This window comes from Pezoporus occidentalis, unplaced genomic scaffold, assembly GCF_034315485.1.
Source record: "Pezoporus occidentalis ecotype Australia unplaced genomic scaffold, CSIRO_AGI_Poc_V1 ctg1, whole genome shotgun sequence".
NCBI lineage: Eukaryota > Metazoa > Chordata > Aves > Psittaciformes > Psittacidae > Pezoporus > Pezoporus occidentalis.
This window is the reverse complement of record NW_026912778.1, coordinates 4,623,170-4,638,346: the sequence shown is the minus strand read 5'-3', so window position 1 is coordinate 4,638,346 and position 15,177 is coordinate 4,623,170. Positions and strand designations below refer to the sequence as shown.

The 15,177-nt window shown below is 38.7% G+C and overlaps 1 protein-coding gene across 5 annotated transcripts in view; it reads left to right on the top strand.

Moving 5' to 3' along the window:
* The window catches only part of DDX60 (DExD/H-box helicase 60), a 305,952-nt gene that overhangs the window by 16,028 nt on the left and 274,747 nt on the right, over nt 1-15,177 (top strand). For 4 of the 5 annotated variants that reach the window (XR_009964105.1, XM_062614849.1, XM_062614759.1 and 1 more), the window contains exons 15-27: nt 398-550; nt 2,380-2,529; nt 3,323-3,442; nt 4,844-4,939; nt 5,658-5,773; nt 6,328-6,473; nt 6,655-6,764; nt 6,861-6,965; nt 7,051-7,179; nt 8,006-8,133; nt 10,722-10,880; nt 12,113-12,257; nt 13,561-13,713. Coding sequence is in view for 4 of the 5 variants with exons in the window: in XM_062614849.1 (XP_062470833.1) it covers nt 398-550; nt 2,380-2,529; nt 3,323-3,442; nt 4,844-4,939; nt 5,658-5,773; nt 6,328-6,473; nt 6,655-6,764; nt 6,861-6,965; nt 7,051-7,179; nt 8,006-8,133; nt 10,722-10,880; nt 12,113-12,257; nt 13,561-13,713 (1,710 nt within the window). In the remaining variant the exon portion in view is untranslated. The remainder of the gene's footprint in view (nt 1-397; nt 551-2,379; nt 2,530-3,322; nt 3,443-4,843; nt 4,940-5,657; nt 5,774-6,327; nt 6,474-6,654; nt 6,765-6,860; nt 6,966-7,050; nt 7,180-8,005; nt 8,134-10,721; nt 10,881-12,112; nt 12,258-13,560; nt 13,714-15,177) is intronic. The other variant, XM_062614932.1, reaches the window with a different exon arrangement.

The following is a 15,177-nucleotide window of genomic DNA, read 5'->3' as shown; positions in this document are numbered from 1 at the left end:
TTCCTTTTGCAACTGTGATTCATTGCACAAGGGGTCAGGGCAGGCTGAAGTAAAGAGACATAAATATATAATGAGAAGGCTCTAGCAGGCAATAGGTTAAAGAGGCTGAGCTTTGCCTGCTAGCCAGGTTTGTTACCTCTTCTGACAAGAAAAACACTATCAGCACTAGCTATGGAAGACATACAATTTTTAGGACATAGTCTCCTTTGAAGAGATACAAGCAAAACACTGACATAAGGCTATTATGGTGTAGGTTTCTGCAAGAAATTATTTTGAAGTCACCTGCACTTCTGTATTTTTTCCAAAGCTTGCAGAGTTCCACAAAGGAAAAGATGTGCCATTTTCTCAATCTCTTGCTACCTTTCAAACCAGATTGAATTTTCATTTGACCTTATAGGCAGGAGAAACTAATGATAAGAAGATTAGCAACTATGCTATCGAAGTGGGTCCAGCTCGCTTTCAGCTACAATACATGGATTATTACTTGCTCAGAGAAGAGAGACATGATCCAGATCCCCGAGTGCAACATTTCATACCTGATACATGGCAGGTAATGAGATGCAAACTTTTAGCATAAAATTAATGGAAGTTACCTTTGCTTTTTTTCCCCAATTTAAAAATACCTATTATTATACTACCTGTTAAAAATAGTGTTAACAAATTTAATTTTGCACTAAGTTTAACAAATTCAGTAGATCATTTTGGACTGCATTCCTGCCGTGGTTTAAACTCAGTCAGCCACACAGTCTTGCTTGCTTGCTCCCCCCCCTTTCCTCCCCTCCTGCTTGCGGAGGGATGGGGGGGGGAGAATTGAAAGAATGTAACTCCCCCAAGTTGAGATAAGAACAGTCCAGTAACTAAGGTGTAACACAAACCACTACTGCTACCACCAACAATAATAATGATAAGGGAAATAACAAGGGAAGAGAATACAACCGCTCACCACCCACCAACCAATACCCAGCCCGACCGAGCAGTGATCTAGCCCTTCCAGGTAACTGCCCCCAGTTCTACATCCTGGGCATGACGTGCTGTGGTATGGAATACCTCTTTGGTCAGTTTGGGTCAGGTGTCCTGTCTCTGCTTCCTCCCGGCTTCCCCTCCTCCCTGGCAGAGCATGAGGCTCACAAAGTCCTTGGTCAGAGTAAACATTACTGAGCAACAACTAAAAACATCAGTGCTGTTCCCAGGCTGAAAGTCAAAACCACAGCACTGCACCAGCTACTAAGAAGGAGAAAAATGATTGCTACTGCTGAACCCAGGACGATTCCATATTCTTTCTACACTGGGAGCTTTTCTAAAGAGCTTTGCATACTTCAACGTAAGAAGTGCTGAATCCGTGGGATTTCACTGCTTGTTACTCTATTTAATAGTGGTAACACCTTATAATCGCTGGATAGTCTTTGACTATTCATCCTCTGTTCATTTTCCCCAAAGAATTATCTGTATTCTGACTTAAGAAATAACTTTTCTGTCTAAAGCAGAGTAAGTCTAATTTAGATTTTTTTTTTTTTAATCACTTGACTGGGGAGGCCAACTGAATTTGCTCCATCTCTCCAAAACAGTTGCTTGAACACCAAGTTATAACTTGGCATATGTACTGATAGAGAAAGATAGTGTTAGTACTATTTCTGTACTCTTCTGTACCCCTTACCCCATCCTTTCACAGACCTGTGTAAAGTAGGAGAGCATAGGGGATGACAGTAATAGGGAAGGAAACAAATTAGTAAATGCTGTATAGGAGCAGAAGGGAGATTTGGACCATATTGATGTAACTGTTGTAATGCAAGAAAACAAATACTGCCTTATATAAAACAACAAGTTTTTTACTGTGAGGCTGATGAGGCACTGGAACAGGTTGCGTAGAGGACTGGTAAGTGCTTCGTCCCTGGCGGTGTTCAAGGCCAGATTGGACAGAGCTTTGGGCGACATGGTCTACTGTGAGGCATCCCTGCCCATGGCAGGGGGGTTGGTGATGATCTTAAGGTTCTTTCCAACCCAGACTGTTCTATGACTCTGTAATAATGAAGTTTTTGAAACTGAATTATACATTGCTTAGTTAACTGTTTTATTTTTTTAACTTGAATATATCCAGGTTTGGATTCAGAAAGTTTTGGTATCAGTATTTCAGACCAAATAATTGAAATAAACAAATTAGAGCCTGTAGTTCCTCCTTTTTTTTTTTTTCTTACTATTACCAGTGTAAGAATAAAGAGTACAGTCATAAACCAGCCAGGTTAACTCTGACTTTCTCTAGTCTAAAATCTGTATATAAAGTCTATGCGCAAGAATAGGAGATGTTTTCATCGAAAGAGCTGGTTTACTCAATAAGAACTTCCTAGCAAGATATTTTGACATAAGTAACTGCTTTTCTTTTAGCGGGAGCTTCTTGATGCTGTAGATAATAATGAATCTGCAGTGATTGTTGCTCCCACTTCATCAGGAAAAACATATGCATCATACTATTGCATGGAAAAAGTTCTGAAAGCAAGCAATGAAGGAGTAGTTGTTTATGTTGCTCCTACAAAGGTAAGGCTGCATCATCCTACTACATGTTCTGTATATATGACTATGATATTTCTCAGTGTGATTCTAAAACTGTTTGAGGTAGCTTGTAACACAAATCTTGTTGCTACATTTTTTTTTCATTAGAAATGGAATCTTTACATTCTGTTTTACATGTAAACACCATGTTTAAAAAAAATCTTAAAAATGCTTAAGCTGATGTAGAGTTATTGTTTATTAATATCTGAATAGCTAATTTAAGGTCAGAAACACTAATATATACAGAAGTGCTAAAAGTAGCATTTTAAGTAAATACTGAGAATGCCTCAAAACCTACCAACATGGTAAAGTAATATTTGAACAGAACAACGACCCATCGAGTCAAGCTGTCTTTTTCGCAGTAAATTCACCATTAGATACTTCAAGAGACAATTTATGAAATTGTAGGCAGTGGGATATTTTTTAATGAGTTAAAAACCAATTTTTTAATAGTTAAAAACTGACTGAAGTGCTGAGGCCCACTGTTTTGATTTCATCCAAAACTTATTTTGATTGCAGTGGTGTGATTTTTAGATAGGGAGTTACATGCTATTACATAACAATCTCTATGGATTATTGTCTTTAAGCAAAAATGTCAAGTACCATATCTTTTTAAAGTTAACATTGTTGACAGTCTAGACTTAATAGAGGATTACATGGTATGTATTATAGTCTAGTATGTTAATATTGGCACAAAAATGGAATGCTTTTGTATGTCTCAGAATGCCATATGTCTTTAGAGATACACTCTTTTTGTTAATGACCTGCTTTCTTTAAGGCTCTTGTAAACCAAGTAGTAGGAACTATATACAATCGGTTCACCAAGAAACTTCCAGATGGATTGGTAGTGTGTGGAGTCTTCACACGAGATTATCGCCATGATGTCATGAATTCTCAGGTATCTTTTTATGGGTGTTTTAATGCATAATAATGACATATATTGTCTGGTTTCTGAAAATGTTAATTCTAATTACAACAATTGTGCCATTACTAAAAACAAAGTTTAGGAAAAATCTAAGCATACCTGTACTGCTTACCAGAAAGTTTCAGTGTATGGCATACAACCTTACCTATTCGTCCTTAGGGTGCATGCAATTGATAACTTGCTCTGGTTAAAAGGAGAAACATTAAAATCCTTTGGTTGCCAACACACAGCAGATGCCTTACAGAATTCCAGATAGAATACATCAGTAATCCCTTGTCCACTGGTGTAGTCTTTCCATCATAGAAGGTCACTAGGTTGGTCTCTCTTGTAGTGGAGAGCCCAGAAATGAAGTCCAGGTGTGGCCTCATCAGTGGTGAGTAGAGGGGAATCCTGCCTTGATTTGCCGGCAACACTCCCCCTAATGCAGCCCAGGATGCCATTAGCCTTCTTTGCTCTAAGGGCATGTTGCTGCCTCATGTTCAACTTGATATCCACCAGGACCCTCAGGTCCTTTTCTGCAGAGTTGCTTCCCAGCTGGATGGCCTCCAGCATATGCTGGTACATGGGGTTTTTCCTCCTCTGGTACAGGACTTTGTACATCTCCCTGTTGAACCTCATGAGGTTTCTGTCAGCACATTTCTCCAACCTACGTCCTTCTGGATGGCAGCATGAGCCTCTGGCATATCAGCTGCTCCTCCTAGTTTGTCATCAGCAAACCTGCTGAGGGTATGCTTTTCCCCATCATCGAGATCATTAACGAAGATGTTAAACAGGATCAGACCCACTATTGACCCCTGGAGTACAACTCTATTTACTGGCCTCCAGCTAGACTTTGTATCACTAATCACCAACTTCTAAGCACAGCCTCCCAACCAGTTTTCAGTCCAACGCTTTCATTGTCTGCCAATTTGGCCCATTCTTCAACAGCTTGTCTATTGGGATCTTAACAGCTGTTGTCAAAATCTTTACTGAAGACAATATACACTGCTCTCACCTCATCTACCAAGCCAGTCATTTCATGATAGAAGTTTTCCAAGGTTGGTCAGCATGACTTCCCCTTGCTGAATTCATGCTGAATGCTCATGATGACTTTTTTGTTCATGTTCTTTCTTGTACTCCATGCCTGGAAATTATTTCCAGGATTAGTTACCATCTTCACAGGGACTGAGGTGAGACTAACTTGTCTGCAGTTAGTTTCCTGTGGCTTCTTTCTTGCCCTTCCTTAAGATAGCAGTGACAAATCATTAATGTAATTTTGCTTACCTTGAAATCAAATACCTATGCATGTTTGTAAATGCTTTTTAAATGCAGGGTCTACTTGTAGCTGATTAGTCAATTTACTTGAAAACAGTGCTTTACAAGTATTTTTCTTAGATACTAGTGACCGTGCCTCAATGTTTAGAAATCTTGATGCTGTCTCCTCGTTGCCAGAAGTGGGCCAAACAGATACAATATGTTATATTTGATGAGGTAAGCATCTTCCATAGTAACCAATGTAACAAATTTATGGACAATCTGGAAGAAAAATGCCAGTGACGCAGTTTTTAATTGCATACATTATTGCTGGCAAAAAAAAACAACTTTCAGGAATATTATTCCAGACTTAATTACTTTTTCCTGTTCGCTGATTGTGTTTATATGCTTCAGTGAAAGAACTTAAAACCCTGTTGGTCCTCAGGAGGACATACATTTCAGTCAAAGGTACCAGGAGCTTCCTTTATTTCTCTCAAGCCATTCAGCTGGAAAACTAAAAGCCACCACTGTATAGTCTCAGTGGCACAAATAGAACGTTACAGACGGGGATCGTAGCAATTTCGCATCATATTGTATTTGTCAGTCATTCCAGGGGAAAAGTCAATGATTAATTTTGCTAAATTTAAAATTTCTACAGTATTCTTTCTTGTATATAAAATTAATTGCTAATAATGCCAGTGAGTACCTGGGATACAAACGTAGTATTGAATGTAGTATTGAAATTTTGCGCTGATTTGCTACCTAGTTAAGTCTAGAAAGGGATTTACTGGACATTTGATTTGGGTCTTGTGGCCATTCGCTGCAATATAAGAATTACTCAGTGTTGATCTTGCCAAATTTTGGATTTTTGCAAAACACAAACCAACCCATGTTCTGGGTGCCCTTTGATAAGGAACTTCTTATTTTCTTTTAATCCTTTTTCCCAAAACCGTAGGTCCATTGTCTTGGTGGTGAAATTGGAGCAGAGGTTTGGGAGCACCTTTTGGTAACAATTCGATGTCCGTTTTTGGCACTCTCTGCTACTGTCAGTAATCCAGAACACCTAACTGAGTACGTGTGGAATTTTCTTGCTCACAAGAGCATATTTAAATCAGATATGGCGGTTTTAGTTAGATAACTACTATTGGGAGGCAATTGATTTGGAGTTATATTGCCCTATGTATTATGCTACTGTTACTCCCCCAATTGACAAAAAATGGTACTAACTCTTAACTGCGTAATGAGAAAAAGTGCCACTTGTTCCTTCAGACCCTATAATTGAGCTGTGCAGGGAAATTTTGGAGACTTTTGCATCTGTTTGAATTGCCAAAGCCTGATAAGACTATTTGTCCATCATCCATCAAAGAAGACACCTGCACTCTCTCTCTCTCTGTGTATATATATATATGTATATATACATATATGTGTATGTATGTATGTAATGGTGTTATTGCATGTTTTTTATTTGCATCCTGGGAGAAGCTCAAGAACATTGCACTGAAGATGGTGACAGGGGGACTGGAAATTACATAAGAGAAACTGAGCAGACTGTAGATATTAATCTACTGTAGCTGTAGCAGTTTTCTTAAAATACATTTTGCTACTTTATTTTATGTGCACTGTAGGTGGTTACAGTCTGTGAAGAGGTATTGGCAACGTGCCGAGAATAGAATAAAAAGAAGCTCTACAAACTCTGAGAAGAACTTTACAAGAAAGTATAAAGGGAAATCTAAAGTACAGGAACAAAAGCAATCATATCGTGTTAGACTAGGTGTGTATCAGAGTATTTTGTAACTATGAAATAAATCCAGCTAAAACTTTATCATGGTGTGTGAACTTAAGCATATTTTGTTTTGATTTTTTCTTTTAAGTAAAAATAAGTCTTGCAGGATTAAATACTTGCCTTTTAACACACTCAAGTGCATCATGACAGCATTTTTGTCTCTTCTCAGTTGTGTATGAAGAAAGATACAATGATTTGGAAAAGTGTGTGTGTTCTCTAAAGAGCGGGGATTTTCTCATTGAACACTGTCATCCATGTGCTGCATTAACAGTGAATCACGTAAGCATAATACTGGGATCAGCATTGCGTAGCAACTGTTACATGGATTCCATCAAAATAATTCCTTTATTTTTCTTTTGTTTAAACTCCTTGAAGATTGAGAACTATGGTATTCCTTCAGATCTTTCCTTGTCTTCACGAGAGAGCATCCAGCTTTATGACACAATGGTAAAAGTCTGGCGAGAGTGGCCAAGGGCCCAGGTGTGTATACACAGCTGTGGGCAAAATGCATCAAAATAAATTCCTAACAAATTATGCCATGTTTTATATTAATGTTGTTTTCCAGGAGCTAGATCCTGAGGAATTTGTCTCTTTCAAGAATAAAGTAGTAATAAAAAAGGCAGATGTGAGGAAATACGAACAGGAACTGAAGAAAGAACTTAGCAAATGGATTGCTCTTGGCCAAAGACAGAAGGTAACAGTTGTTACTGGGCACTGTCTTAAGGTTGTGTACACTTCAATATAATTATAATAATAATAATAAGTAATACTATAATAATGGGAGTTTCTTCTCCCATAATTATTATTGATTAGCTACTGCTGTACTTGAAAGATAAGCACTAATATTTGTGGCATTTCCATAAGCATTTTCGAGGTGGTATTTTCACAAGTTTTCATGGGAATCAGACTTCTGATACTGCTGTGAGATTTCAGTTCCTTATTCCTTTAGGTACCTCCTGCAGTTGGTGAGAATATTATTCCATAGCTCTGCTTCTTCAGTCTACCTTTTTTTTGCTACTCATTTGAAACCTTTTGTGTAACCACAGACAGTATGTATGTTTCCATGTAAAAGATAGGAATTAAAACAGTGAGCAAAAAATCAAGTCTTTAATTGGAGGTCACCTATTCCTATATCATAAAAAAGAATATGAGGTGGTGGTGAATTGATAACAAGAAGAAAATAAAGAATATCTGGGAAATACATATTAAAAAAAATAATTCATGAAACGTGACACTTAAATGTGAAAACAGATCATAATCACTGTTAGTGATACTTTATTATTTGCATTGTGATGGTAGCCATGAATGCTACAATAATTTGCATTTGGAGTTCTCACCAAAGTCAGTTGATAATTTGCAGACTTAGACTGTAAACAATATGTGACTATTCCAGTTCTGAATAACTGAGTAAAAAAAAAAAAGCTGATAGAAGCTGACAGAGGAAAATGAGGGCTTCGCATTTTTTAGCCTACAGTCAGAAGGTTCTGCCACTAAAATCTCCACAATATTACTATGGTCAGGTGAATCGGCTGCTGGACCACCTTAAGCCAAAACCTGTGGATTGCTCAGAAAATGAAAAGTGGAAGCATTTTGCAAGCTTTGTTAATAAATTACATGAGATGGATAAGTTGCCAGCTATATTTTTTATGTAAGTATTTACATTGCATGTATTATATGTGTATTGCCTATATTCAGAAAAACAGGTATTGGACATAAGCATTGATATAGCTTGGCATATGCCATTTGTATGGTATTTGTTACCTTTGCTTTAAAACCACAAAGTAAAGGCCTACAAGCTCTATCAACCTGTGTATATTTATGGCACTAAAGGTTTAGCTGAAATTGAAGCTGTGAGCATTTAATTACTGTGTGGAAAGGGTAGAATCCATGCATGGGTGTCTGAGAAACTTACAAGAACCTGAATCACATTGCAATGAGAGTCAGATTCTTGGTTGCTTTGCCCCAGTGTAGTCAGTAAAACTTTTGGAAAACATATGCTGTTTACTTAGAGGTGCAAATGGAGTTATCTGGGGGTGGTCTTGGTAGAGAAGAGGGTGGAATGAGGTTCTATTAATGTGTGTTTGTTACATGGTGGTGGTTCCACTGCATAGCCTCTACCAATCTCACTTTACACCTAGTGACATGCATCAGTCAGCCTGCTGTCCACATATGTGAGGTGTAACATCAGACACACAGCTCTGAGCCTACTGACAATACCATTACAGTTAATGATACTGCTCATATTAGCAAAGTAGGCACATACCTCAAGGTTGGACTTACTGAAAAGAAGCTGTTTATCAGTAAACAGTTGTCTAGCACATATTTTCACTGTAATAATGCAGAGAAACCATGTAAAAACAGAAAGTGTTCTCATCTTGGTATGAAGCTGTGCTCTTCCTTACACTGGACGCTAGGGGTAGAATGCTCACTGCCATTCCAGTTCTCACATGCTTGATGCTGATAAAAAGGCATTTCTGAAACAGCTCTAGAAAGCAAAAATCAAAAAGTGAATGCACATATTAATGGCCCATCTCAAATTACTCTAGTTCCTGGTAAAATATTTTTATTTCTTTTTCTCAGTGACAGCCTAATTGTAAATCAGTGTTATGGCTAATTTCAAGCTGAAACTGACAGTTCTCAAAAGGACTTTTAGATATTTGCAGTTCCTTCAATAAGGAATAATTTCAGGGCTGCTGTATGAACTGCAGCATCCTTTTGGGGCACTCAATAGGAAGTGCCAAGATGCTTCTCCATAGGGGAAATGGACAAGTGCCTTCCCCTCATCTACCCTGGAATGATGGGTCCTTAGAAATTCTTGGTGACAAGAGACTTTGAGAAGAGTAAAAATATCCTGTCCAGTTGATAAATGATCTTAGTGAGTCAAGAACACATCCCAGACCAGTGAATATGCAGGCAGAACCTGGTAGTATCAAACTGGAGGATGAAGTACAGAAATCCGTTCTCTAAAGGTCTTTTAAGGCACAGGGGTAGTGTAACAGCACTTGACAGACCCTCCAGTGTCTTTGTAGTTAGACAAAGACAAGAATTAGACAAGTAAAAAAACCCAACCAACCAACAACAACAAAAAAATCTCTTTAGTTAAATGTCCCAGTCCTGAGCAATTATGATGAAGGGGATAAGTAGCTCTCACAAGCAGCAGACAGTGACTTGGAGATTCATTGGTGCTGGTAAGCTTTTTCTCCCTAAGCTGTTACTGATGAATGATCTTGCAAAGCAGTTATCCGATGTGGTGTTATGTTAGCGTAGTTAGTGGAGACTCCTGAGAGAGCAGGTATCAGAGCTGTAGAAGCCAAGCTGCAATCACAACTGTTGATGGTAAAGAAAAAACAGTAGTTGAGCTCTCTTTTCTTAGAGCCACCAAGGAAAAGAACAGGCTGGCAGCACTTTAGTATTCTTTATGGCTGAATAAACTCAACAGTAGAAATTAATTAGAACACCTAGTCTGAACTTCAAAGGGAAAAAAAAGAAGAGTTTATGGCAATTAACTATTATTGAGCTCTGGCATCTGTGAAGATGAGAAAAGCTGAAGTAAAGCGAGATTATCTCCTAGCCTTAAAATCTGTATTTGGTCTTTGTGGCTGAAAGGATCAAGTCCTTCAATTTTTGTTCTTGCTCTTGGTGACTGCCAGAGTTGAATGACTTGTGAATATTTTAATGGACTAGGGTGCACCCTTACCCCATATGTTGCCAACACCTTGTATGATGTTAGTTAACACGACCTGCTGCTGCAGCAAGAGCAAAAAGACATTTTTTGAGGGTGAAGCTGGAGAAGTGTTCATTCCAGTTAAACTCTAAACAGTCCAATACTGAAAAAGTTATGAGGAAGAGCAGTTGTGTAGAAGACCAAGACAGTCGGGCACTGATTCTCAACTTGGGTAGTTGAGAAGAATTAAAATAACTTAAGCTGCAGCTTGCTTTATATGAATGTCCAAGTGTTCTGTTTAGGGAAAGGTAGAGTTGAGCATACTTTCTATAAATAATTTATTGGCAGAACCGTTTTACGTTTTACCACTTAGTTTTGGAATAATAGCGGTTTGAAAGTGAATGCAGACTATGATTTGGACATGGAATAGAATCTCATCATTAGAAGCATATTCCTGACTATTGCCAGATGATAAGGGTCACTGCATACTATTATAACAATATTACATATAAATAAAAACTTTATTAGAGTTCACCTAGCTGATGTATATTGTATATTATTTGCTTTTAAAGATTTAATGTGGATACAGTGGAAAGTGCAGCCAAGAGTGTATTCCTTTATTTGCTGAAAAAACAAAAGCTTATACAAGGCTCTAATATCGAGAAGGAAAGAAACCGATTAAGGGCTGAACTACAAAAAATGAACAAAATGGTAGGAAAATTCAACCCTGAGTAAGTATTATAACTATATATTATTAAAAAATTACATATTATGATAGAGCGTCATTTTGTGATAACTTGTTTCTGGGAAATGTACCTTACAGAAGCACATTCATCCATTTTACAGTATAGGAGTCCCTGTTCTTCTCTCTGCTCTAGCAGCCCACACAGTAGGAGTTGCTGTGTGACAGGTTTCAGTCGGCAGTACCTAGCATATTGTTAGGCACCAGGAAGATACCACTGTTGCTGACATTGTGTAAGGTGCTGGCACTACAACATACGAGCCAAAGAGAGAGACCTGAGCATATAAGATTGAACAATTTGGATTAATTTGCTCCTGAGATACGAAGACACCAGAATGGCTCTTTCCCTTGGCAGTAACTTTTGTCATGGAGCTCTTAAAAACCCTGGTGCTGGGTCAGCCACTGTGGGAAAGTATTTTCATAGTTCAGCCTTGCCAAGGCTGGTTAAGGTGGTGGATCTCTCAAGTATGGCTTCACCTGAGTGGGTAGATGTTCTTCAAGTATTTGTCAGCCTTTTGCTTGGACTGTACTGTATTTGTTTCACCCGTAACATTGAATTTTCTTGATTTTCTGACCATAGAGTATGCATTTTTGTAAAGTGTTTGGCAATGAAATAAAGCTAATAGTTATCTAGACTGTCAGGAACAGAAAACATCACGATTTTGTTCTAATCGTAACAACTTACAGTGTATTCTTTGGACATAATATCATGAAAGAATGAACTTAGATGACTTTAATAAAACTTGAAAATCCAGCGGGAATTTAGACACATATTTAGACACATATTTAGACATTGAAGTAGCTTGAAAATCTGCCTCTAAATAGTTTTCCCTCCCCTCTTTTCAAGTACTATTCTAAATCCTTATGGCCCTTGTCATTATTGGTAATAAATCCATTGCATTTCTTTTTCATGTTTAATTCTTCTACTATGCAATTTTGATAGCTTAATTTGCTGAACGAGATGGTTAGAGTTGCTGTCTTCATCTTCCTTTCATTTTTGTATATCACTGTAACTCCTCTCTGCTTCACCCAGAATTACTTGCTGTTTTGCATACAAGCCACAATAAAATGAAGCTGTTATCAGTAAATTAACAGATCTACCTCCATGTTTGAGCCTACAGTTTAAAAGGGAATGAGTCTGAATCTTTCAGTACCAAGGAATATTTTAAAAGTGAGGAATGTATGTGAATTACAGGAAAAAATATTTTATATTGTATACAGGGATACCAAAAAGGTGAACCCCAGTAAAATGGAAAACACTGTGGTGCTTTTGTCTAAAAAAAAACAGTTGGAAAAAAGACTTAAAGGGCTAACTGATATCCCTTCTTCATGTACTTATGCTGATCCTAAAGCAGTGGATGAAGATGTAAGTAATTCACTGATCGTTATAACAAGGTTATGGTTTTGTATGTCTAAAATGCATGAATTTGTGAATAAATACATAAAACTCGTGTATGATGCAGCTGTACTTTATAACAGTACGTGTCAAGTTCATGAAACATTCTGAATATTTCCATTTACATTTTATTCAAGGTATCAATCTTAGATAACTTGTATGTTATGTATGGACAAATTTCATTCTGCCATATAAAAAGATGTTGACTTGTCTCTGTGCTAGGAGTCCTGGGATGTATGCTATTATGAATTGATTTCCATGAACTATTAGCAGTGCAGTTCTGTTACTTGTTGATTCAGGTCTCGGACTCGTATTTTTCTGACTGAGCCATCAGGAGAGGCTATTTGGCACCTTTGTTCAATTATAAAAACATTTTTAAGCTCTTCATATCTCATAGAAATATTAATTAATTATTTTAGGTTCTTAAGGTTCTAGTCCCCAAAAGGCAAAATTTTCTCTGCTTTTCAATGTGTTTGTGACCCCTGAGGAAAGAAAAGGTAAGAAAGGCACTGAAAATCTGCAAATGTCCATCAGAAATACTAGTGTGTATATTTGTATACAAATAATTAAGAAATAATTAGTGAAAGAGATTCGTGTGATGTGGTTTCCAGCAGCAGTGGGTTACTGGGCCTTGGTCCAGGAGATCCCCTCAGGTCTAAACTTCCTGAAACATGACTGTGGTTCATATAGCTCTCTTCATGGCTAGGGTTTTTTAATTAAAAAAGCAATTGTGATATATAGCTCTTAATTTGGAGAGAAGGTGCTCAAAATTTTGATGAAGTGTCTTGATAATGCTTTTGTCTCATTGTGGTATACCTTGAAAGACAGGAAAATTCTGTGTATTGGGACCAAACTTGAAAATGCTCATGATTCCTTATGCTAGGACCTTGGCATCCCAATGGCGTTTTTGAACCACTGTCAGCCAGCAGAGAAGGAGCACTGCTTCCCACAGTTGCACATGGGTAAAGTCAGTTAGGAAACAGCTTGGATTATGGAACAGGTGACACTTAGCTGTACAGTGAAGTTCCAAAAATACTGGAAAAGCTTAATTCAGTGCTGTTTCTGATTTTGGGAAAGGGAAGCTTCTAACTGCATTGTGAGATGAGATGGTGATACTAAGCAGGGATGACAAATGAGCAAGAGTATCAGCTTCACAAAGTTACTTAGGAATTTGTTCTGATAGCTATATTTCTCTATAGCACTTGGAACTTTATCAGAGAAGGCTTTTTTATTAACACTTGGTTGTGGTTAATACTATTCTTTTTATTTGTAGACTTTGAAGAAGATTTTTTATCGACTTAGGTTTGAGAGAAGAGGTTATCTGCATCAAAGTTTGGCACTGAGGGGCATTGGGTATCATCATGCATCTATGGCCAGTAAGGAAAGACAAGTAGTGGAGATGCTTTTCAGGATGGGATATATCAAGGTTGGTAAACTGGGAACAGTTCTCCTTATAGCATGTTAGTTTCTGTACATACTTAATGAAAAAAATATAGTTTAGCTTTCACCAGTGGTAAAATATGTTGCATTTACTTTGTCATGCTACTTTAAAAAGTGTTGACTTCTGTCCACAAGCGATGGCCACACTATTTCTGATAAAGGCCAGGATGCTCACTTGGAGTACTGTGTACAGTTCTGGTGTTCTCAACGTAAAAAGGACATGGAACTGTTGGAACAAGTCCAGAGAAGGGCCATGAGGATGATCAGGGGTCTGGAGCACCTCCCGTATGAAGACAGGCTGAGAAAGGTGGGGCTGTTCAGCCTGGAGAAGAGAAGGCTGTGTGGAGACCTCATAGCAGCCTTCCAGTATCTGAAGGGGGCCTGTAAGGATGCCAGAGAGGGACTCTTCATCAGGGACTGTAGCGACAGGACAAGGGGTAATGGGTTAAAACTTAAACAGGGGAAGTTTAGATTGGATATAAGGAAGAAATTCTTTACTGTGAGGGTGGTGAGGCACTGGAATGGGTTTCCCAAGGAAGCTGTGAATGCTCCATCCCTGGCAGTGTTCAAGGCCAGGTTGGACAGAGCCTTGGGTGAGATTGTTTAGTGTGAGTTGTCCCTGCCCATGGCAGGGGGGTTGGAACTTGATGATCTTAAGATCCTTTCCAACCCTAACTATTCTATGGTTCGATGCTGCTGGCCTTCTTGGCCAACGGGGCACAAGCTGGCTCATGTTCAACTGGCCACCAGTCAACACTCCCAGGTCCTTTTCCACTGAGCAGCTTTCCAGCCACTCTTCCCCCAGCCCATACCATTGCATGGGGTTGTTGTGGCCCAAATGCAGGACCCAGCACTGAGCCTTGTTGAACCTCATACTATTAGCCTCAACCCGTTGATCCAGCCTGTCCATATCCCTCTGTAGAGCCTTCCTACCCTCCAGCAGATTAACACTCCCACCCAATTCTGTGTCATCTGCAAACTCAGCAAGGGTGCATTTGATCTCCTCATCCAGATCATTGATAAAGGTATTAAACAAAACTGGCCCCAGTACTGAGCCCTGGGGAGCACCACTTGTAACTGATCACCAACTGAATTTAATTCCGTTTACCACTGCTCTTTGGGCCCAGCCCAGTTAGCCAGGACTGCTGAGAGATGATTGAAAATAGCTTGGAGAGCACTTCCATCAGCTCCCTCAGTACCCTTGGGTGGGTCCCATCTGGCCCCATAGACGTATGTCCAAGTGGTGTAGCAGGTTGCTGACCATTTCCCTATGAATTATGGGGGCTTCATTCTGCTCCCCCTCGCTATCTTCCAGCTAAGGGTATTGGATACCCAGAGGACAACTGGTCTTACTGTGAAAGGCTGAGGTAAAGAAATCATGAAGTACATCAGCCTTTTCCTCATCTTTTGTCACTATGTTTTCCCCCCGTATCCAATAAAGGATGGAGAT